This window comes from Ranitomeya imitator, chromosome 5 (assembly GCF_032444005.1).
Source record: "Ranitomeya imitator isolate aRanImi1 chromosome 5, aRanImi1.pri, whole genome shotgun sequence".
In the NCBI taxonomy this organism is placed as follows: Eukaryota; Metazoa; Chordata; class Amphibia; order Anura; family Dendrobatidae; genus Ranitomeya; species Ranitomeya imitator.
Genome location: NC_091286.1, coordinates 139,898,840 through 139,921,827, shown reverse-complemented (window position 1 = coordinate 139,921,827; position 22,988 = coordinate 139,898,840). Strand labels below are relative to the sequence as shown.

The following is a 22,988-nucleotide window of genomic DNA, read 5'->3' as shown; positions in this document are numbered from 1 at the left end:
AAAACTAAAACCTCACCGCCCACCTCTCCAGACGCCCTGTTGCTTGCTGTCTGCAATTGGGCCATCTTCTTTCTGCTGTCATAGGTTACATCTTTGGCTTTTTGACTATAGTCCAGAACTTCCAGGCTTGGTGGTTTCTGTGTGCCATAAGGTGGCGCCACGGTCTTACAATGCCCAGTGACTGGCCCAGAAGTCTTGGGTTACAGTGAAGAGGATGGAGATGTTGCATGCGAAGACAGAAATTAGAAGATTGGATGTGGCAGACAGAGAGAAGCCGGGCAGCCAGTGAGGTGAGCAGTTTTGCTTTATACATTCTAAGTTTATTATGCTCTTGGTTCTGAAGAGGGCATAATATGGAACATTCACATTTATCCGTCAGAAATTGAATTTTTGGGGAAAATTAAGCTAAGCTGGTGCATTTGATAATAAGTGAATAATTTTGCTTTTTTTTTAAAAAAAAAAAATGGGTCAGCAGTTGTCAAGCCATACTGGGAGGTATAGTTTCACAACAGCTTGAGATGCACAAGATAATTACTATTATTCAACAGAAACTGATTATCTTAAACCCTGACATTCTGTACACATCTTTTCTCTTCCTCTTTTTTATTACTTGGAAGGATTCCTTTTTCACGTGCAGAAATGTTCCTATTTTAACAGTAATTATGATGAATTAAGTTCTTAAGTCAGTGTATGACCTCAAAGATTTAAATGACATTTAGTCACGCACAGTCAAATGTAAAGCGGAGACATCTAGAAAATTGACTCCAGCAGTGTATGTGAGTGCATCAATCCTTTCTTTTACTATGTCCTCAGCTTTGGGTTATAAGAACACACTTAACCACTGTTTTACAGCATAAATACATGGAAGGGACTTGTAAACACAACACTCACATCTTTCTTTATGTCAACTGCTGTATTTGTTTTTACATTTGTAAATTGTAGAAATAATTACAAAAAGCTATAAATCAAATTATGAAGATGTGTATATATGTCTTACATTCCTCCTATATGCTTACTTTAATTTCCTGCTACAACATGGGTGATGCAATTGGGGTCGTATGTAAAGCAGAATCATTAGTAAGCATTCAGAAAAATCTGCATTAAAACATTAAAATGTGGCTACTAAAAGGTTATAGTATACACCAAATTCTGGCATATTATATTGTATTTTTCGGACAATGAGATGCACTTTTTTCCTCCAAAAAATTGGTGGAGAATAGGGGGTGCATCTTATAGTCCATATGTACCTGTTGTAGATGGGGAGAGGGGGGAGCGGCAGCAGCGGAGCAATGTGTCACAGGAGGCAGTAGCTTGCTGCTGTGGCTAACACTTGTGCGCACTGCACTGCTAAAGAGAAATTAATATTCACTGCTCTCCACGCCTTGGGAGTAGAGAGCAGTAAATATGAATTTCTCTTTAATAGCGGACACGCTGTTAGTTGCATCCACCAGCTTCTTGCAGTGGCTGAGCTCTGAAGTGTGTCAGCTACTTAAGGGAATCAGAATTCACTGCTCTCCACTCCCATAGGCATGGAGAGCAGTGAATATTCATTGATCTTTGATAGTGGGCAAAGTAACCTCAGCCGCTGGTTTCCTGCAGCCGCAGGGCGATTACATGTGCACTCTACTAAAGGGAATGAAAAATCACTGCTTTCCAAGCTCATAGAGGGATGAGGAGCCATGCATATCAGGATAGGGATGACAGGTCCATGCATACCAGGATAGGAATAAGGGGGGCATGCATACGAGGATGGGGGTGAGGGGACACAGTAAAATACTTGTCAATTACTGTATATCAGAACTCAAACACAAAGAGATATGTGACCTGATATTCACTGTGGGTATACTGTCAATACTAGGATAGGGATGAGTGGGTCATGCATAACAGTATAGGGATGAGTAGCACATGCATACCAGGATAGGGATGAGAAGACCATATACACCTGGATTGGGGCCATATACAGCTCTGGCAACAATTAAAAGACCACCACATCAAAACTCTGTCATGGGCAACCCAATCTCCAGACCTGAACCCCATTGAAAACCTCTGGAATGTAATCAAAAGGACGATGGAAAGTCACAAGCCATCAAACAAAGAAGAACTGCTTATTTTTTGTGCCAGAAGCAATGTGAAAGATTGGTGGAAAGCATGCCAAGACGCATGAAAGCTTTGATTAAAAATTAAGGTTATTCCACAAAATATTGATTTCTGAACTCTTCCTGAGTAAAAATATTAGTATTGTTGTTTCTAAATAATTATGAACTTGTTTTATTTGCATTATTTGAGGTTTGAAAGCACTGTTTTTTTAAAAAAAGACCATTTTTCTTTGTCAGAAAAAATATAAAATTTATTGCTTGGAAATACGGAGACATGTTGTCAGAAGTTTATAGAATAAAAGAACAATTTACATTTTACTAAAAAATATACCTATAAAGAGAAAAAGCAGACAGACTGAACATTTTGCAGTGGTCTCTTAATTTTTGCCAGAGCTGTATATACCAAGAAGGGAATGAGGGGACTATGTGTACCAGGATGGGGATGAATGGACCATGTATACCAGGATTGGTGCCATGTATACTAGAAATGTGATGAAGGGGTCATGTGTACCAGGATGAGGATGAGAAGACCATGTATACCTGGATTTGGGCCATATATATACCAGGATGGGAGATATAAGTACATAATTTACCACATTTGGTGCTTCATCTATTTTCCTCTTCTAAAACCTAGGTGCGTCTTATGGTCCAATGCATCTTATAGTCCAAAAAATACAGTATATGGAATTTAATTTTTTTAAAAATCGATATCACAATCATCAATTCATACAGTTTTCAGTAAAAATCAGAAGAGAGATCATCAATTATATTTAATATAAAAGTCAATAATAAAAGCATATCATTTCATACACAGTAAAATACTTGTCAATTAACTGTATATCAGAACTCGAACACAAAGAGATATGTGACCTGATATTCACTGTGGGTATACTGTCAATGGGTCTTTCATTTCCAGCCCATATACTTTCCAAACATGTGTTATCATGTCACATACTGTATATGAACAATTTTTCTTTATATTTTTATTTCATTATATTTTGGGCTTTTCAGTAAACGCTCCCACAAATTGTGAATTATAAGTAGAAGATACAGAGCAAACATATGCATATCATGAGATCCATGTCAAATTTGTTCATTATATACACAAGTAAATATCAATCTACAAAACGCTGAGCCATTGCTGATATCATTAATAAGATTATTCAAATTAAAAAGACATATTTCTTAGAAAACATATAAGTCCCAATGCTATTTACCTGCTGATATGGGTTAATCTGCAGGTTACTAGCATTCTGACACCATGCGGTGCCACCAATGAGAGGCCTGACGCTGGGAGAAAATTAACTTTATTCTCGTCAGCAGCATTAAGCTTGCAGTCATACGGTAGGAGTGGAGCAGATACAGTTTCAGTCACCTCACTCTGCATAGATAGTGATGGCTGTAACCACACCCCCCCCCCGCATTGACTGACAGCCGACTCTAATTCTATCAATCAGTGCACTGAAATTGTTCCGGTGCCATTCCTATGACTGGAAGACCGAGTCTGCCAGGGTTGGAATAAAGCTTCTTCTTGGCTGCCGGGTTTTCAGTGTCGACAAGGCACGGCGTCAGAATGCTGACATGCAAAATGCCGCAATTAACCTGCAGATTAATCCCAAATGTGCAGGTTAATAGCATTATTTTATATGACAAGTTCCCATTAAAGTGATAGCACATGTTCACTTCTATGGACTATTGACTATTCGGTATTTTAATGTGTGCATTTAAAGCTATTTTTGAGGACAATAGCATACAAAAAAATAAGATACCAATTGTGACAATTTAACACATTTACATAGTCAAATAATTATGTCTATGCCAAAATATTCACAATGTTTATAAATGTTTTACTGTGTATGAAGTTATATGATTTTATTATTTGTTCTATATTCATTTATTGGTGATTTATCAAGTAATATTTATATGAACTGACAGTAGTGTGATACAATCTTTCTATCTATGCAATAATCATGTATACACACAGTGGATTAGTTGTGCACACATTAGATTCATAACATATTATTCCACTATATAACTGAGAGTCCATTTACATTGCAAGATTATCGTGAACAAGCATTCTTCATGATAAATTTGCAGTCAAAACAGGCTGCCGATCACCCAACGAAAAAGCAAAATGCTCTTGGCAATGCAACATCCTGTGTAAATAGGACGGGATGCCAAGACCAATGGCTGACTATATGCAATGAAGGCTTTATTACAAATCTTTCAGTCTGCAACTGAAGCGGGTTTGGCCTGTGTAAAATGGCTGCTAAACAGGCTGGGGATCAAGGAATCATAGAATGGTAGAGTTGGAAGGGACCTCCAGGATCATCATGTCCAACCCTTCTGCTCAATGCAGGATTCACTAAATCATCTCAGACAGATAACTGTCCAGTCTCTGTTTGAAGACTTCCATTGAAGGAGAACTCACCATCTCTTGTGGTAGCCTGTTCCACTCATTGATCATCCTAAATGTCAAAAAGTTTTTTCCTAATATCCAATCTGTATCTTCTCCCTTTCAGTTTCATCCCATTGCTTCTCTATTTTTCCATGTGCAAATGAGAATTAGGATGATCTTTCTACACTGCGACAACCCTTCAGATATTTATAGACAGCTATTAAGTCTCCGCTTAGCCTTCTTTTTTGCAAGCTAAGTGGAGGACCCAAAGAACAAGCAAATTGCTCATTCATTGAGTGAAATACATAGTAAGATAGTTAGCAAGTCGTTTGTCCATCCAGTTCAGCCTATATTCCGTCAGAATAAATCCCCAGATCTACGTCCTTCTAAAGAACCTAATAATTGTATGATACAATATTGTTCTGCTCCAGGAAGACATCCAGGCCTCTCTTGAACCCCTCGACTGAGTTCCCCATCACCACCTCCTCAGGCAAGCAATTCCAGATTCTCACTGCCCTAACAGTAAAGAATAATCTTTTGAACTGCAGAAAAGATCATCGTTTTCAGCAGGACATTGTCCTGTGTAAACAGGATCTGTGCTGTCAAGAACAATTGCAGCCTATGTGCCCTGAACGTTACATTTTCTAAGAACTCTCATTAAAAACAGTGTAGAATAAAGAAATCTCTTGCATATCTCTAAAGTTTGGCATAATTTTAAAGATGATGCTTTCATACAACACTGCCCTTAGGCATAGCTTGTTCTGAGTCTGTTTCAAAAATTGCTGAAATTACCAAAATTACAAGTAGTTAAGCTTATTATAGAATTGTGAAACAATTGACTATTTCAACTGGTCAATATTAAAAATTAAAAATTAGGAATTGAAAAGAAATCATGTCCAAAACTGAAAATTATGGGGCTATATGTGAGTAGCTCAGGGATGTTTAGCATGTTCTAAGCATTTCCATTTAACTAAAACATGGCCAACACAGTGGCTCAGTGGTTAGAACTCTTTCTTTGCAGCGCTGTGGTCCTAGGTTCAATCCAGCCAAGGACTACATCTGCAAGGTGTCTGTATGCTTTCTCTGCGTTTGTGTGGGTTTCCCCCAGGTATTCCAGCTGCCTCCCACACGCCAAAGACATACTGATAGGGAATGTAGATTATGAGCCCCAATAGGGACAGTGATGACAATATCTGTAAAGCTGCGGAATATGATATTGGTGTATAAGTCAGCAAAATAAATAAACAACTAAAGCAAACTATTCTATGGATATTATATGCCATAGAATGGGACAAAATACTCAACTGCAAAACAAAAGTTGACATGAAGTCCAAACTTTGCAATCTCCTTATAAGTATATTAATAAAGTTAAAATGTATTACTTTTAGTGGAGAATTTATGGCAGAATCACAGCATAAATATTATCTACTAATTAATATTTATATTTAGTACAATGTAAATGATTTGATTAATTCTTTTCTGAATAATATTGCATATCAGTGCTACTTTTCTACTACAAACACATTTAGCAGCACTAAAGTTTCCTTCAAGCAATTATCTATTGAAAGATATAATGACTATCATTAAGGGGGTGTCTAGTCTAGGAAGATACATCTACATACTGCTGTTAACCTCCTGTCCACAGAAACAGGTAACATCAGATAGATGACTGCACGGGCACAGCAGGTCTGGTGGAGCCAATGTAATTGCTTCAAATGATCCACTGCTAACAAGCTTTTGACTGGTGTTATTAAAGTAATCTTCTTGATGCGTAGGCTGATGTGAAAATCCAGTTTCGGAAACAAGAGAATTCTCCTTTATAAGATCTGTCAGTTTGGAGTCTGAAAATCCTAATGTGGCAAAACTTTGTGAGAGATGCTCATTATTCAAGCTCGTTAACACTTCTGTTTGTGTTTTCCCCAGAATGCCGATTGACTTTCCAGGAATTTCAGGGAGGGTTGTAATTTTCCAGTAATTCCATACATTATTTATTATTGAGCTTGTAGTCAGATGAGAAAACTGAGCAGCATTTACATCACTCTGGGTCTTTATGGTTAAAGATGGTAACCTGGTTCTTGTTGATATTTGTTGACCATTACTCATCAAATGGGTTTCAGATGTGGTTGATAAGAGATTATATTCGAGTGGGGGTGTAGCAATATAGGTGTTGTATCTTATTTCTAAAGACTCTTCCTTACTGAGAAAATTACTTTGCTTTAATGAGTCATCATTAATGCCACTACTTGATGTCAAGATACTGATTTCACTTGCTTGGAATGTTATATCTAAAATTTGCAGTGTACCCTGAGGTTTGATAAATTCTGGATGAGCAGAATGTTGTTGATGTTCTTGCTCAGGATTAATCAAAACCTGAATAGTGCATGGTACAAATTTCATTTTGTTAGCTCCATCAGAAGACTTTTGACTACCAAAAGACTGTTGTGAGGAATGATCAATTATAGAAGTGCTTAGGTCAATTTCACCTATATTTCTTTCAACCTTTAACTCTGTCATGCTTTCTAAATTTTTCATATCTAAATAGTTGTTTGGCGTTATATTTGATGTAAAGTTATCATTACCTACTGGTTGGGCAGTAAATGTTGTTGGCAAATAATTTGATAATGTCTTTGTTGGGGTCAGGTTTAATGTTGTGTTCATTTGTGAAAGTCCTGCAATGGCATCAGTGGATTCAACTAAATACAACTTTTCAGCTTCTAAAAAATCATCTTCACCAGAAAATTCCACTGCGTCAACATCTTTTTGATATTCAATGAGCTCAATAGTTGTATGTGGGCTCACAATTTCAGTAGGTGAAGTATCAAATGGATGTTCAGTGGTTGGACCAACCATGTACAATTTGACATTCTCACTGTTTTTTTCATAGTTGAGTATAAGGTTCTTCCACTGATTGTCTGACACATCATAACTTGAGGTCATCATATGATATTGTTCTTGCCCCCTTGAATTCAGAATATCAGTCTTTTTTGTTTCAGTGAAATGCATAGTTTGTCTATCTAAGGGCATACTATCAAGATTTAATACTGTACTGTATAATCCTTCATTATTTCTTGTTCTTGTTGGCAACAGCTCTTCTACCAGTGTTGGATATAATGGATCTTCCATATTGTTGATACTTACATGGTGCATATTTGCTCTGTGAGCCAATAAACTTCCAAGCGACAGTTTTGATTGAGTAGGCAATATGTTGTATACTAAAGTACAACTGGAGACAGGATCACAAGACTCACTGTTGGTAAATAAAATGTTCTGTGCATATACTGAGTCCATTACATGATTCCTTAATAAAGAAGGAGCCAAATTATTTGATTGGGTGATTTGTGCATCATATGGAGATTCTGTAGATACACTAACTTTATCCTCCTGAACATATTTTGCTCCGTCTGTGTTTTTCATACCATGTATCTGATAGTTACTTGGAGTTTGAAAACTATACAACCTTTCAAGTCCTTTATTATTTGATCTTCCTGACTTGAATTCCTCTGTTGGTGTCACCACAGAGTATAGCATATCTGTGTCATTTATTAAAAATAGTAGTTTACTTGTGTTGTTCCTTTTTTCAGATGTGCTTTCAGTATTATCATCATGATTTCCACTTGCATGATCACGATAGAAATACTCTGATGTCTTTTTGCTGTATTCATTACTATACTTTACTACACTTTTAGCATTCAAGGGTGGAGTAAAATTGTCAAAGTTATGCATAATCCATTGTGGCCACCATGTTTGATTTATTTTCATGTTATTAGTATTGCTAAGCTGTGTTCTACTGAAAGACATATTATCTGGTTCCATTATTGAAGCATTATGCCATTCATTTTCACTTCCAGATCCTGCTGTCTCCATTTTTGAAAATTCATCTTCTCCAAATAATAAAGATGATTTGCTTGAAACGTCCTTTAAAATAGCTAAAACAGTACTAGATAATACTGTGCTAGTGGACCTGTTTTCTTGAATTGCTTCACCCTCTGTACTGACCATTGTTGTTATCCTATGATTTATAGATGATGTCCAAATTGATGGAGTTGTCATTAACCAGAAGTTAATTGGTATTTTGCTTGTTGTACTTTTTTCAGAAGATGCTGGTCTCTGTTTCACTGGCCACACTATTGGGGTAGAAATAATCCCTATACTTCGTACACCTTTGATTTTTGAGTCTTGCACGTGTTGCTGCCATCCTTCCCAAGGACGGGTAACTAGGTTTCTCTTCATTCTGATGGGAAATGTAGCAGGAATTTTGAGTTCCTGCAGATCTGTATATGTTATGCCATACAATAAATGGATTGAAAAAAAGCAGTTACTTGCAACAAAAATACATTTCTGTCAACTTGGTACACAACATTTTACTTGAAGTATATGTGATTATAACATTACATTGATCATGTACAGTAGTTCACTTCAGAGGTCTAACAATTAAAATCTAACTTTGAACTTTGGTGCACCTAAGTCAAACCTTCAGTTATATCTTAGATATTTGCAGATGTTGACATTTCCTTATATACTGTAACATTAATGACAGAATGTCTCTGGCTTGCCATTCAGTCTGTTTCAAGTTACATGTAGCATTTGGAATTCCCAATAATCATGCTATAAATATGTTTCCTGAATATATAAGTGTAGGCTTTGCTTTAGGTTACCAAACATGAAGTTCCCATTACTGCTTTCCAGACATGTAGACTAGAGAACTTTAAGTCCTTCTAATAAAGAGTTACCGTTGTTCTAATTTTTGTTGCATAAATCAATAGTACACATGAAACTTTTTAATATATCTTATCATAGATATCTGCTTCATTCTCTGCCAGGAGTTTTCTTACCGTCTCAAAATTTTCAATTCATAGATACAATCTGTATTCAGTGCAGACAGATTTTTCCATTACTGAGATAGGAGATGACAGTTATTGCTGACAAAATTCTATGTAGAGGGAAGCGAAGAGGAAAAGGAGCAAGAGGCAGAGCCCATCCCTTGTCCTTCCTCTTCCGTCATCAATAGTAACTGTCATCTATAATTTCCATAACATAAAAATATGTCTGTATGGAATTCAGATTTCACCCATGAGTTGAGAATTTTGAAAAAAATGGAGAAAGAAGTGGATTTATCTGTTAAGATAAATTACAAAGTTTTTTATGTTCATGTCTACTATTGATAACTGAAATAAAAGTGAAAATATTCCCTTCGCAGTACGCCATGGCATATCAATAGGATATGGCATCACTTCTTGGTCACTGGAGGTTTGACTTCTAGCGCACTTGCCAAGCCGGAGTATAAAGGAGCCACAGCTCTGCTACAACACTTTATCAACTTTCCAGATTTCCAGGTAACCGGCAATGCTGGAAATTGCAGCCGACACCACTAGCTTGGAAGGAACTGTGGTGAACATCGCAGTCGGGAGCACCCCTCTGAGAGGGACAAATTGTGAAGTAGTGCTACAGCCCCTTCAATCTCAGGATCAGTAGAGGGCCTACAGGTCAAACCCGCAGTGATCATTAAGTAATGGCATATCTTAGTGAAATGCAATAATTTCTGGTACAAGGAATACGCCATTACGGTAATTAGTTTATGTTATTTCAGTCATTTTAAGTATTTAGGTTATTTTCTAAGTAAATATTAAAGCTTCAAAATATTTGAAGAAAACTTTTACAAACTAAAACTAATATTTAGAGGTCATGTTTAATAAAGGGGGCTATTTGGTCTAGAAAACCCATTTCAAATACCCTATAAGGGAATGCAGTACCCCCATCTAGTAATTGTAGTTAAGACTGGTTAGAAGAACCAACTCTCATTCACATCTCATTGATTTATAAGAATGGTAAAATACTTTATTTCCTACAATGATGCCACAAGGAAACTGAATATTTTCTTATGGGTTACCGCTGTAGGATCTAGCAGCAGGACACCCTTTGAACACATTATTGGCAGGGAACCCTTGTAATAAAAAGTCATTTTTCAAAGTGGAGAATTCTTTTGAATAAAAATTTGCTTCCGGCAAGTTTCTTGTCTGTAAATTACTTGTAGGAAAATAAGGGAATTAATTTAGAATTGCATTGGATACAAGGGCCTTATTGCTGGACACAAGCATTAAACACAATATTAACAACACATGACACTTTAAAAAAAGAAAAAACATGTCTATATTCTATACTGATAATATACATGCTCCATGTGCAAAGAATTTTATTCTATTTTCATAACCGATGTATCATTCAGCATGCATGTATGCAAGTATAACAGAAAAATAAGTGTCACATGACTATCTTCATAATTCATATCAAACTTTAATTAAGAAGAGTATAAATCTGGTTTGTCAGCTCTGATGAGTTTGACACCAAAGGCGTCTGTACTTGGCATTATAGTATCACCTCTATCCCTATTAACTTTGTGTAACACAAATATATTGTATACTGTAAACTGCATAAATGGACATCATAAGGAGCCCCTTGGTTATATGCAAAAATATAATATAGCCAGAAATCATTAATATAATAATAATAATAATAATAATAGAATCACCAGTACATTTTAAGATGGCCTATAGGTGGAATAAGGGGAAAAAGTGGTGCACGTTACAGCAATCCATATTTTCATAAAATCGGCTTTCAAGTTGCTCCATACAGAATCTTTAGTTAGTGTTTTCTAATATATATCAAATATAAACCATAAAATACATTAGCAGACATTATAATATGGGTTTCTTACCAGGCTCTGTGTTATCGACCGTGATATTAGTCATGTTAGTAGTTATCATAGTGGATGGTGAAGCTGTTACGATAGCTGGGAAAAACACAATAAAATGTGAGCTCGAGTAGTGACACTAGGAACCATTAATTAGGTAAAGCATTGGTTGTGACAATAAATTCAGTAATCGAGGTGGGTAAGGTTATTGTGCAATAAAGCAATAGGTGCCATTCAATAATTTGCATAGTAATCATATGGATAAGGATGTGACCCATTGGGGATAGCAGTGATCAATAGGCAATGTTCACTCAGGGTAGGTTTTTTGCAGCAAGTCTACCACTGTTTGATACATTTGATTGGAGCTTTTAAAGATCCATGCACATGCTGGAGAATCTCTATATTCAGACTTATGAAAGTACTTTTCAATTTCAGAAATTCTGCTGTTTGTCAACATACCCCTATTCTAATTGATATTGCACATTGTGGCTACGTACAGTGCCTACAAGTAGTATTCAACCCCCTGCAGATTTAGCAGGTTTAATAAGATGCAAATAAGTTAGAGCCTTCAAACTTCAAACAAGAGCAGGATTTATTAACAGATGCATAAATCTTACAAACCAAAAAGTTTTGTTGCTCAGTTAAATTTTTATAAATTTTAAACATAAAAGTGTGGGTCAATTATTATTCAACCCCTACGTTTAATATTTTGTGGAATAACCTTTGTTTGCAATTACAGCTAATAATCGTCTTTTATAAGACCTGATCAGGCCGGCACAGGTCTCTGGAGTTATCTTGGCCCACTCCTCCATGCAGATCTTCTCCAAGTTATCTAGGTTCTTTGGGTGTCTCATGTGGACTTTAATCTTGAGCTCCTTCCACAAGTTTTCAATTGGGTTAAGGTCAGGAGCGTGACTAGGCCACTGCAACACCTTGATTTTTTGCCTCTTGAACCAGGCCTTGGTTTTCTTGGCTGTATGCTTTGGGTTGTTGTCTTGTTGGAAGATGAAATGACGACCCATCTTAAGTTCCTTGATGGAGGAGCGGAGGTTCTTGGCCAAAATCTCCAGGTAGGCGGTGCTATCCATCTTCCCATGGATGCGGACCAGATGGCCAGGCCCCTTGGCTGAGAAACAGCCCCACAGCATGATGCTGCCACCACCATCCTTGACTGTAGGGATGGTATTCTTGGGGTCGTATGCAGTGCTATCCAGTCTCCAAACGTCACATGTGTGGTTGGCACCAAAGATCTCGATCTTGGTCTCATCAGACCAGAGAACCTTGAACCAGTCAGTCTCAGAGTCCTCCAAGTGATCATGAGCAAACTGTAGACGAGCCTTGACATGACGCTTTGAAAGTAAAGGTACCTTACGGGCTCGTCTGGAACGGAGACCATTGCGGTGGAGTACGTTACTTATGGTATTGACTGAAACCAATGTCCCCACTGCCATGAGATCTTCCCGGAGCTCCTTCCTTGTTGTCCTTGGGTTAGCCTTGACTCTTCGGACAAGCCTGGCCTCGGCACGGGAGGAAAATTTCAAAGGCTGTCCAGGCCGTGGAAGGCTAACAGTAGTTCCATAAGCCTTCCACTTCCGGATGATGCTCCCAACAGTGGAGACAGGTAGGTCCAACTCCTTGGAAAGGGTTTTGTACCCCTTGCCAGCCTTGTGACCCTCCACGATCTTGTCTCTGATGGCCTTGGAATGCTCCTTTATCTTTCCCATGTTGACCATGAATGAGTGCTGTTCACAAGTTTGGGGAGGGTCTTAAATAGTCAGAAAAGGCTGGAAAAAGAAATAATTAATCCAAACATGTGAAGCTCATTGTTCTTTGTGCCTGAACTACTTCTTAATACTTTAGGGGAACCAAACAGAATTCTGGTGGGTTGAGGGGTGGAATAAAAAAATGACCCTCTGAAAAGACTTTTCACAATTTAAAAAAAAAATAAACAAAGAAATAACATTCTTTTTTGCTGCAGTGCATTTCACACTTCCAGGCTGATCTACAGTCCAAATGTCACAATGCCAAGTTAATTCCAAATGTGTAAACCTGCTAAATCTGCAGGGGGTTGAATACTACTTGTAGGCACTGTAATTAATTGCTGTAATTCATTATTGCCAGGCTTATAAAAAACAATGCTGTGAAAAGCTTGCAAACCACAATTCTAAACATTTGGAAGGAACACACAGAAGAAATTCAGGATATCCAACAAATTGCTTGATACAATTGTTTTCATATAGATAATAGTGTAGTAATGTCTCCTCTAAAATACCTTGTGTGTGCAGCTTAGATTCTAATTGTTGCTTCTGTCACTTCTATGACTTTTTTGGGAGCAACCTCCATATAGGGGTTATCCACTGCTGAATAAACCATTATTAATGGGCAGAAAGGTGACAAATACATGCAATTCACCTCCCAGACCAGCCTAGCTCCTTGGCAGTTAGCGCTGTGTCCCCCACCAGCTTACAAGTGATGCAGGAGGCATCATGTTGCTGCTGCAGCCAATCGACAGATGTTGATCGCAATCGACCAGTGGGAAAAACAGTGGTGACTTTGGAGGAGTGATACAGGTGCAGGTTAAAAATCTTTATCAAATTTTTGCTTTTTTTCCCAGATTAATTGAAAAGGAGAAAGAAAAAAAAATTCTGTTGCTAGCTGAAAATTATTATTTAACCCGAAATCAACTACTGTTCTTGAATATAATCACTAATATGTATTTTACCTAGTACAATTACAAATCTCTAAGGTTCTGCAAAATTATAATTACTAAATATGTATTAATATATACTACACAAATACATTAAAGGGAACCTGTCACCTGAATTTGGTGGGACAGGTTTGTGGTCATATGGGTGGGGTTTTCGGGTGTTTGATTCACCCTTTCCACCCAATCTTGCCTTGCGCAGGCGTGTACTACAGAGGACACAGCATGAACTTGAACCCAATATTGCGGCCAGCATGCAGCCAGCGAGTAAGGAAAGGGTGAATCAAACACCCAAAAACCCCGCCCATATGACCGCAAACCTGTCCCGCCAAATTCAGGTGACAGGTTCCCTTTAATAACATATGTGGGTGACAAAAAAAAAATTTAAAAAGCAGAAGGAAAAATTCTACCTGGGAATAAACGACAGTCAAGGTGATACATAAAATAATGCTGCTTTGATGAAAATAGAGATACTAAAGTAAAGTAAAGTAATAGTAATAGTAAATAATAGATCCCAGCGTAACATGTCATGTGATAGCACACAATAACGACATGACAACAAAGTGCCAAAAGGCAAATTACCCAGGCACAAATAGCCTTCCTCACCTGACGTGCTTTTTACATTCTTTAATCTGGGGGTGAATGGTTTCCTTTGTTTTCTACTTTCACCACACACATTGGGTCTTCATTTTTATTCTTAAAAAAGTTTTCATCCTTTAAAAAAAATGGTCCCCAAATGATTGGATACTTGTAAGAAAACAAACACATATAGTATTCATCATCTCCAGGAACGGCACCGTATTCCAGTAACTACAGCACACATTCCCACTGCAGCCAATCAATGAGCATGGCGGCTCATACTCTTTACAGTAGCTGAGCCATTCAGCTCTGTGATTGGTTGCAGACGTGATGTGTGTTGTTGTCATGTTCTCACCGATGCAGCCTAAAAACGAGACTGAAGCAATGGAAGGGATCTGGCACCAGCCCTGCGGAAGATGAGCAGAATATGGTTAGTTACAAGTATCCAATCCCATGGAGACCACTTTTTTGAAAGTATGAAAACCGTTATATTGTATTTGTATATCAAATATTACTAACGATCTAGTCATTCAAAAGGGTTTTATGATTCTCACATTGTTGCTACATTTCATTTTAAGTGGTTCCACACTTGATGATTTTTGTTGGTGTTATTTGGGAACTAAAAAGTATTTTAGCAATAATTTGATTGGTGTGTTTTCTACTTTAAGTACATATACAGTAGGTGTATTTGTCTGATTGGTGTGTGAAAAAAATTAATAAATATGAGTGCAGCTCAGTCATTATCATTAAAGGTCAAATGTCCTCATTTGATAAATTTGTTAACTCTAAACAAAACAAGTAATTTAGATACAATTGGAAAATGATCTTCAATACAAATACGCAAAAATTAGGGAAATATGTTGGCCTTGTAGAAACTATTAATCAAACATGGAACTTAAACTGACATAAAATGTTTAACTAGTTGAGTTATCATAATCTTATGTGTGATAATATAAAGTCTCTAAACAGATTTACATGTTTACAAGATGATTTTTTATAAAATGATGTTAGTCTCAATTGTGCGTGGTGAGATATGGAGCCTGAAAGTCAAAAGTTCAAAACATCGTTACCCTTTTACTCATCATTGTAATAGCTATAATGTTCATGACGGCTTGATAAAACACTGGGAAGGAGGTTGATTGCTGGAGCCACTAATTAATCCTATGCAGTTTTTATATCTCCCATAAATTTAATGAAAAGAGAGATGTATCCATGTTGTCAACCTCCATATTCAATGTTTTATAACTTATCTGTTGAACTCTAGCTGTCAGGATAAACTGTTCATACACTAATACATTTAGTTCCTTTTGACTTTCAATAACAAAAAATAAATACCAATTATATAAAGATGGTGAATTTAGATATTCAAAAAGTCCTGCTTGCCTTAAAAGAAATGAGCAATTATCAGGTTAATCCTCTTTTAATTTCAACTAGATAATTCATGATATAAATTCTTACCAGATACTGGGCTATACGTGGTTATGTTAGTAGTGATCAAAGCGGATGACAAAGAGGGAGTTACAGTAGCTGGCAAAAATATAAACAAACAAATGAATGAATGAAAAGACTGATAAAAAAGAAGTATAATGACAAATTGTACTATGTAAATAAGAATAATCTTCATACTAGAGAATAATAACTTTTGTAACAATTGTTGACAATTGTTACAATATTTATATATTTGGCCTTAATTCAAGTGGAATATAATCTATACAACACATATTAAATTGATTTTCACCTTATATTCTAAAGCAAGGATCTGAACTTTGGGAAGCTTTAAAGCTATTATGGTAGAAGGGATAATACTTAAAGACGGTGTTCTAATAAGAGGTATTTATGGCACGTCTATGATCCATAAATGTCTTACAGGTATGGCTACAAGATAGGGGAGAAGGAGAGGGCTGACCAATAATGCACACGTTGCTAATTGAAATGTAGACAACTGAGAGTAAATGGCAAATATTAAAGGGAACATGTCAGCCCCAAAATGGAAGTTGAGCTAAGCCCATCACCATCAGGGGCTTATCTACAGCATTCTGGAATGCTGCAGATAAGCCCCTTATGTAACCTGAAAGAGGAGAAAAAGAGGTTAGATTATACTCACCTGGGCGGGCGGTCCAGTCCGATGGGCGTCGCGGTCCGTTCCGGGGCCTCCCATCTTCTTACGATGATGTCCTCTTCTTGTCTTCACGCTGCGGCTCTGGCGCATGTGTACTTTGTCTGACCTGTTGAGGGCAGAGCAAAGTACAGCAGTGCGCAGGCGCCGGGAAAGGTCAGAGAGGCCCAGCACCTGCGTGCTGCAGTACTTTGCTCTGCTCTCAATGGGGCAGACAAAGTACGCCTGCGCCAGAGCTGCAGAATGAAGACAAGAAAAGGACATCATCCTATGAAGATGGGAGGCCCTGGACCGGACCGCGACATCCATCGGACCAGACTGCATCAGGGAATGCCCCTGGGTGAGTATAATATAACCTCTTTTTCTCATCTTTCAGGATACACCAGGGGCTTATCTACAGCATTCCAGAATGCTGTAGATAAGCCCCTGATGCCGGTGGGATTAGCTCAACTTCCATTTGGGGGTGACAGGTTCCCTTTACAGGATCTTTACTGGATGGCACATATACAGTAATCATACTTGCCAAATATATATTATTTCATTCACAATCATTTGATGACTTTCAACTTGTTTTAATGTACTGTTTAAAGGTACTGTATAATGATATATTAACTTGACTCATAAGTTGTCAAAAACTAGAAGTTAAAAATCCAAAATAGTTCAGAGCTGAAATTTGGTGCATTTCCTGTTCCTATACTTTTCAGGTACCAAGCCAGTGAATGTACATTTATGGCAACATGCTGACTTTTCCTGGTCAAGTTGAGGGAGAAGTATCAAAACTGGTGCAACTGAAAAATGAATTAGTCATACATCTCATTATTTAGAGGCACTTTATAAAATGGATCATTAGCAGGAGCAACTAATCTTTACTTTTACAGCAGTTTTAAAATACTTTCCCCATGGGCTTGGGTTCTTCAAGCATGCCTTTTTGAAAAGAAGATATGTCACTATTCTTATCCATATTAAAATAATTGATATAAAAAAATAAATATTATTCTAAACGTATCTTCAAAGATTATCTTGTGAATGGGAGAAAGCTTTTGATACCATTTAAAGTCATGGCATAATTTATGGAGCAATGGCACATCTAGTGTGCAATGGCACCAAGAATTATCTAATTGGACCCCCAAAACCTGATATTGATGACCTTTCCCCAGGATAGCTCATTAAAGGGTTATTCCCAAATTACAAGTTATTGTTTATCAATAAGATAGGTGATATCTTGCTAATCACTGGTGGTGTAAACCCAAGATTGGGGGCTCTGCATCTCCCTCTTGAAAGGAGAGACAGTGAATATGCTCCACCTCCATTACATACATTCCTATTGGGACTGTTGAAGAAAGTCACAGTACAGTGCATGGAGTTGAGATTGAGCATGCACACCTCTAGAGCTTCCCATTAAGCTGCGGAACCCAAATCCCAAGGTTCAATAATCAAGAAGTCAGGATTGTTGAGAATCCCAGTAGTCAGACCACCAGTGGTCAGTAAGTTTTCCCATATCTTATGAATAGGGAATAGCATGACATTTTGTGACTTATCCTAAAATATCAAAGTCTCTAAAACAGATCTTAAAAGATAATGTTATTATGGAAAAAAAACAGCATGCTTAAAATGTTAACAGCAAACAAAGCAGTTATGAACGTATGCATTTGTGATGCATAACAAGGAAATGATGATGGATACACAAAATATACAGATGGTTATTTGTGTTAAGTTTGAATAAATTTGTTGATCCCACTTTCTTCTATGATTATATATGATTTACCATTAGAAGTGATGGTTGATGATGAAGGTGTGACCAGCAGAGGCATAACACTAGATAGCATTTGACCAAATAGCTATCTCTCATGACTTCTCCTATGAGAGAGCCATTGTCAGATCCCTCCAGCATTGACTTATCTCCCAGAGTATAAAACAGCCATCTGTTAGACACCTAAAACGCTGGATCCTTCTCTTTCCAGACATCATCTGTTGGGAGATGGAAGTCAGGGGACCCCCATGTAAGTTAAACTGTTAACCTATCCTGCTGCGCCAATTTTACTTAAACGCATATAGGGGCTTTAAGAAAGGTCTTGATAATTATCTGATGACAAATATTATTACGGGTTATAAATTAATTATCCTAGCAATCACTGATCACAAGGAATCACAAGGAAGGTGACGGTCACAAGGGGGGATTCTCTGCCTCTGGAGGAGAGAAGGTTTTTCCACCAACAAAGAAGAGGATTCTTTACTGTTAGGGCAGTGAGAATCTGTAACTCCTTGCCTAAGGGGTGGTGATGGCGAACTCAGTCGAGGGGTTCAAGAAAGGCCCGGATGTCTTCCTGGAGCGTAACAATATTGTATCTTACAGTTATTAGGTTCTGTAGAAGGACGTAGATCTGGGGATTTATTCTGACGGAATATAGACTGAACTGGTTGGACAAATGTCTTTTTTCGGCCTTACTAACTATGTTACTATGTTACTGATGCATCAAAGGCTGAAGTTGATGGTCCTGTGTGTCTTTTTTTCAACTGCATGACAAAAATATAGTTTAGCCTCCTCATGCAGAACTGTTCTTTGTCCCAATGACTTCCTTAAACCATTGTATATCTAAGGCCCATAATATCCACCCTCTGCTCTCTTAATTTTCATGAGTTATTTAAAGATTTATATCTGTTTTTTTGGAATTATATGAAGTGTTGATTTAATCAAGGTTAACAAGCTTGTTTGTAATACCTGTTGGCAGGACTTTCTTATTACACAGACATCTATCTCAAGCAACTTAGTTATGTTGCGTTGTACTTGTAATACATTTGGTATTCTGGTCCTCAATCATTAATCTGCAGCATAAAGTATATGGTTTGCCTGTAGTGGCTGATTCATTATCAGGGTAAAAAAGCCAAGGCCATCTTATAACTATGTATAGAACTATTAAATGGAATCCGTCAGCAGGTTTTTGCTATGTAATCTGAAGACAGCAGGAGATAGAGACAGAAACACAGAATTCAGGGATGTATCACTTGTCAGTGCTGCTTACTTTCTGTGAAGAATGTATCCCTAAGTAATTAATATTGCAGGACTACACTAGTCTGTCCCACCCCCTCCTGTGATAAGCACCTCACGGTCTATGGACTTTGTACACAGATAGCCTGGGTTAGTTTCCTCTTCTCTGCTTCATTTTGATTATATCAGAAGCGCTGCACCCAGTAAACTAGGTGATGCATCGCTGAATTCAGTTTCACTTCACCTACAATAGGCTGCTTTCAGATGAGGGAGCAAAAAGGTGTTGACAGATTCCCTTTAAGGTGGCATCTGCAGTAGCCTATCAGGCCATTCTTGATGCCAGATTTCACAACATTCGGGTCATACTTCATCAAATACAGGCGTAAATCCTCTGGTTTTGCCTATTAGAATGGTGGAAATTATGAGTGTCTATGTCTCTTTTGGGTTCAGTCCTAACCCAACATGTTTTCACACTATTTTTCCCACGAACTAGGATGTGAAGCAAACGTTTTTGTTTTGTCTGTTTTTTTCCTGTAAACCATCTGAATATTTTAGAGTATAGATATAGAATGTATCTAATGTTTTTGTCACTTTTACAAGTGAAAAAACTCACAAAATATGGAAGATGTGAACTCTTACCATACATGGTACTGGAAGCATTAAAGCCAGGAGTATTAGTGGTGACAGTGGTTGGTGAGGAGGTAGTTGTATCAGGTGAAGAAGCTACAGTAGATGGTGAGGTTACGGCAGGTGATGGAGATGAAGTTACTACAGCTGATGATGATGAAGTTATAGCTGATGTCATTATAGTGGACACTACTGTAGATGCTAATTAACACAAGAAAGAGGTAAACTAGGATGAAATAAATGGAAGCATCCCTGCATAGATAAGAAATATAGCTGGTCACTAAAGATTAGAAAACTTTACAATTAAAAAAGACAATGACGTAAAATACTGTGAAACATTTAAAACATATGAATACATCATTCATTTCCAAATAAATATTGTGATACTATAAATTAAAAGTTGAAAAACGCGTCTTGAATTATCTGAGACTTTGCACATGAAATTAGTGGTGACTATTTTGTTATAGATGATTCTCCAAGTCAAAAAATATATAATTACTCACCATCATAGGATAAATGATATTACAATATTAGCATAACAGTATGCCATTGCTAAAAAGAACATCCGGGCTACATAAAATTGACCTGTCGATGTTTGATACATGCAGAATTGCAGTTTGCCATGACACAAAGGTCTCACGAGTAATACAGCTCTGTAATCATCTAAGCATCTAAGGTTGTCTTTCCCTGTTCTACAGAGTAAGCGAAAAATGTTTTATTTGTCTTGCTGTCACAATACAGGTCTTTCTGTACCCCGTCTACAACAATTACAATTCTCTGAAAAAGGAAACATTCCACTCCAACAAATATTAGCAGGCAGCAGTGGTCTATGTGCACTACCGCAGCTGTAATAATAAAGTATAACCCCAGTGACACTAAATAATGGGCGAGGATGGAAAAGGTCCTACAGCAAAGCTGCATGAAAGGTCAGAAGCCCATTGTCCTACATTTCTGCAATAACCTAGTATATTCCTTGTACCGATCAAAGCATTTTTTAACTTCTACTTCACTTCTACTTTGGAGTTTTACAATCTGGCAAAATTGACATTTTTTTGCTTGACTATTTCAAAGCCCTGGCTTACAGTGTAAAAACCGACGCTGGTCTCAAGAGCTTACTTAAAAAAAATGTCAGATACAAACCACTCCACAGTTTTTTACATTTACCTGCACTTTGTGTTACTCCAGTCACTTCTCACTGTTAACACACGTTTTTACATGTACATTCATAGTTTTACAATAACAAAAATTCAAATTATAATAGTCAAAAGAACATTATAAAATGTTTAGATAGCCAGACAGAGAGCTATAGTGGTGGCTTAGTAGGTAAGAGCCCTGGGTTAATATTCCATCAAAGACCAGATTTGCATGGAGTTTTATGTTTTCCTTGTGTTTGTGTGGTTTTCCTCCCAGAAGGGATAGGGAATTTATTTTGTGAGCCCCAGTGGGGACAATGGGCCTGATTCATCATTTGCATTTATTTTGACACTTTTTTTAATCTTGTTTTTTTCACTGATATTTATTGTGCCCAATCCATCAACAACAAAAAAGTCAAAACTGGCCATTTTTTTCTGTCTTTAACTATTTTTGCAACTTTTAAAGTAAAAAGTCACATATTTTTCAAAATGTTGTACAAAATGCTCAAAAATTTCTGATGTATATAAAATCATTTCAGGGGGAACTGAGGCACGTTTGGAATAAATGGTTTTGAAAAGTCACAAATGATGGATCAGGCAAAAACATTTGGAAACCTTAACCATGCACTCAGTGGTGAACTAAAAAAAAAAAAGAAAAAAGGAGAGCACATAAAATAGAGTTCAAACAGCACAAATGGAAAGATTAATATGGTGGAAACAAAAATTAGGCGCAAAACACCAAAAAGAGCAAGTATTATGAGCAAGTACAATAAATATGATAGGTAGATTCTAATATTATAAATCTTTGAAAACACCATAAGAATGGATACTTTAACACTTTAATATCATAGTATTCTTGTACCTTGACAGACACCTGCCAGTTTTTCACAAGTAGTTGGTTCTGTTGAAGCAGTTGTTGGTAAAAATGTACCTAAAAGTCCAAAAAATAAGAGATTCATTATTAGAATTGCTTCTGTATATAACAACGCAATAATGTCATGACAAGTCATGTGTTTAATTATGGTATTCAGCCGGTCTATATGTACATACATTTATTCATATAGTCCAGCTGTATGCAATATATAGATGTATATATGTATAGAACCTTTTAGTGACAGGTTTGGTCTGATTTATGACCCATTAAGTTTTGAACCAGTTGAAACAATGCTTTTTCATCTGTCACCTCAAAACTTCATGATGGCCTTTTCAGTTTTCACTTCTTGTATCATTACACTTTCATTGTACATATACATAGCAGTTATGTTTTTTTTCTCCATTCACCACCTAGAGCAAATAATGTGTTAACTGTATTATAATGGTGAGTACCGTTATGGTGACACCAATTATGGTAAATGTGACCGCTCATGTAATAATCATTGTATTAGTTTTTTTTACAGGAAGGAACAACATTTCTGGCTAAAAACAGCAATTTTGTTCTCTAGAATACTTTCGTTTTTACTATTCAAACACATTGTAACCAAGTCCTCATCTATATTGCGTCCACCATGATTCAAACTGCTCTACACCAACTAAATGTTCTGATTCTATATAATATTAATTGAACTTAAAAGGAATCTGTCACCTGAAAAAAATGCTATTTACCTGCAGATATTGGGTTAGTCTTCAGGTTAATAGCATTGTGAACCTGCCCGGTGCCCTCA

General features: G+C 37.1%; 1 protein-coding gene across 4 annotated transcripts in view; it reads right to left on the bottom strand.

Annotated features, from left to right (window-relative positions):
- The window catches only part of ADGRG6 (adhesion G protein-coupled receptor G6), a 259,254-nt gene that overhangs the window by 89,046 nt on the left and 147,220 nt on the right, over positions 1 to 22,988 (bottom strand). For 2 of the 4 annotated variants that reach the window (XM_069769188.1, XM_069769187.1), the window contains exons 5-8: positions 22,190 to 22,258; positions 20,207 to 20,395; positions 15,924 to 15,992; positions 11,207 to 11,281 (exon numbers count right to left, since the gene is read on the bottom strand). In XM_069769188.1, the coding sequence (XP_069625289.1) occupies positions 11,207 to 11,281; positions 15,924 to 15,992; positions 20,207 to 20,395; positions 22,190 to 22,258 (402 nt within the window). The remainder of the gene's footprint in view (positions 1 to 11,206; positions 11,282 to 15,923; positions 15,993 to 20,206; positions 20,396 to 22,189; positions 22,259 to 22,988) is intronic. The other 2 variants (XM_069769189.1, XM_069769190.1) reach the window with 2 other exon arrangements.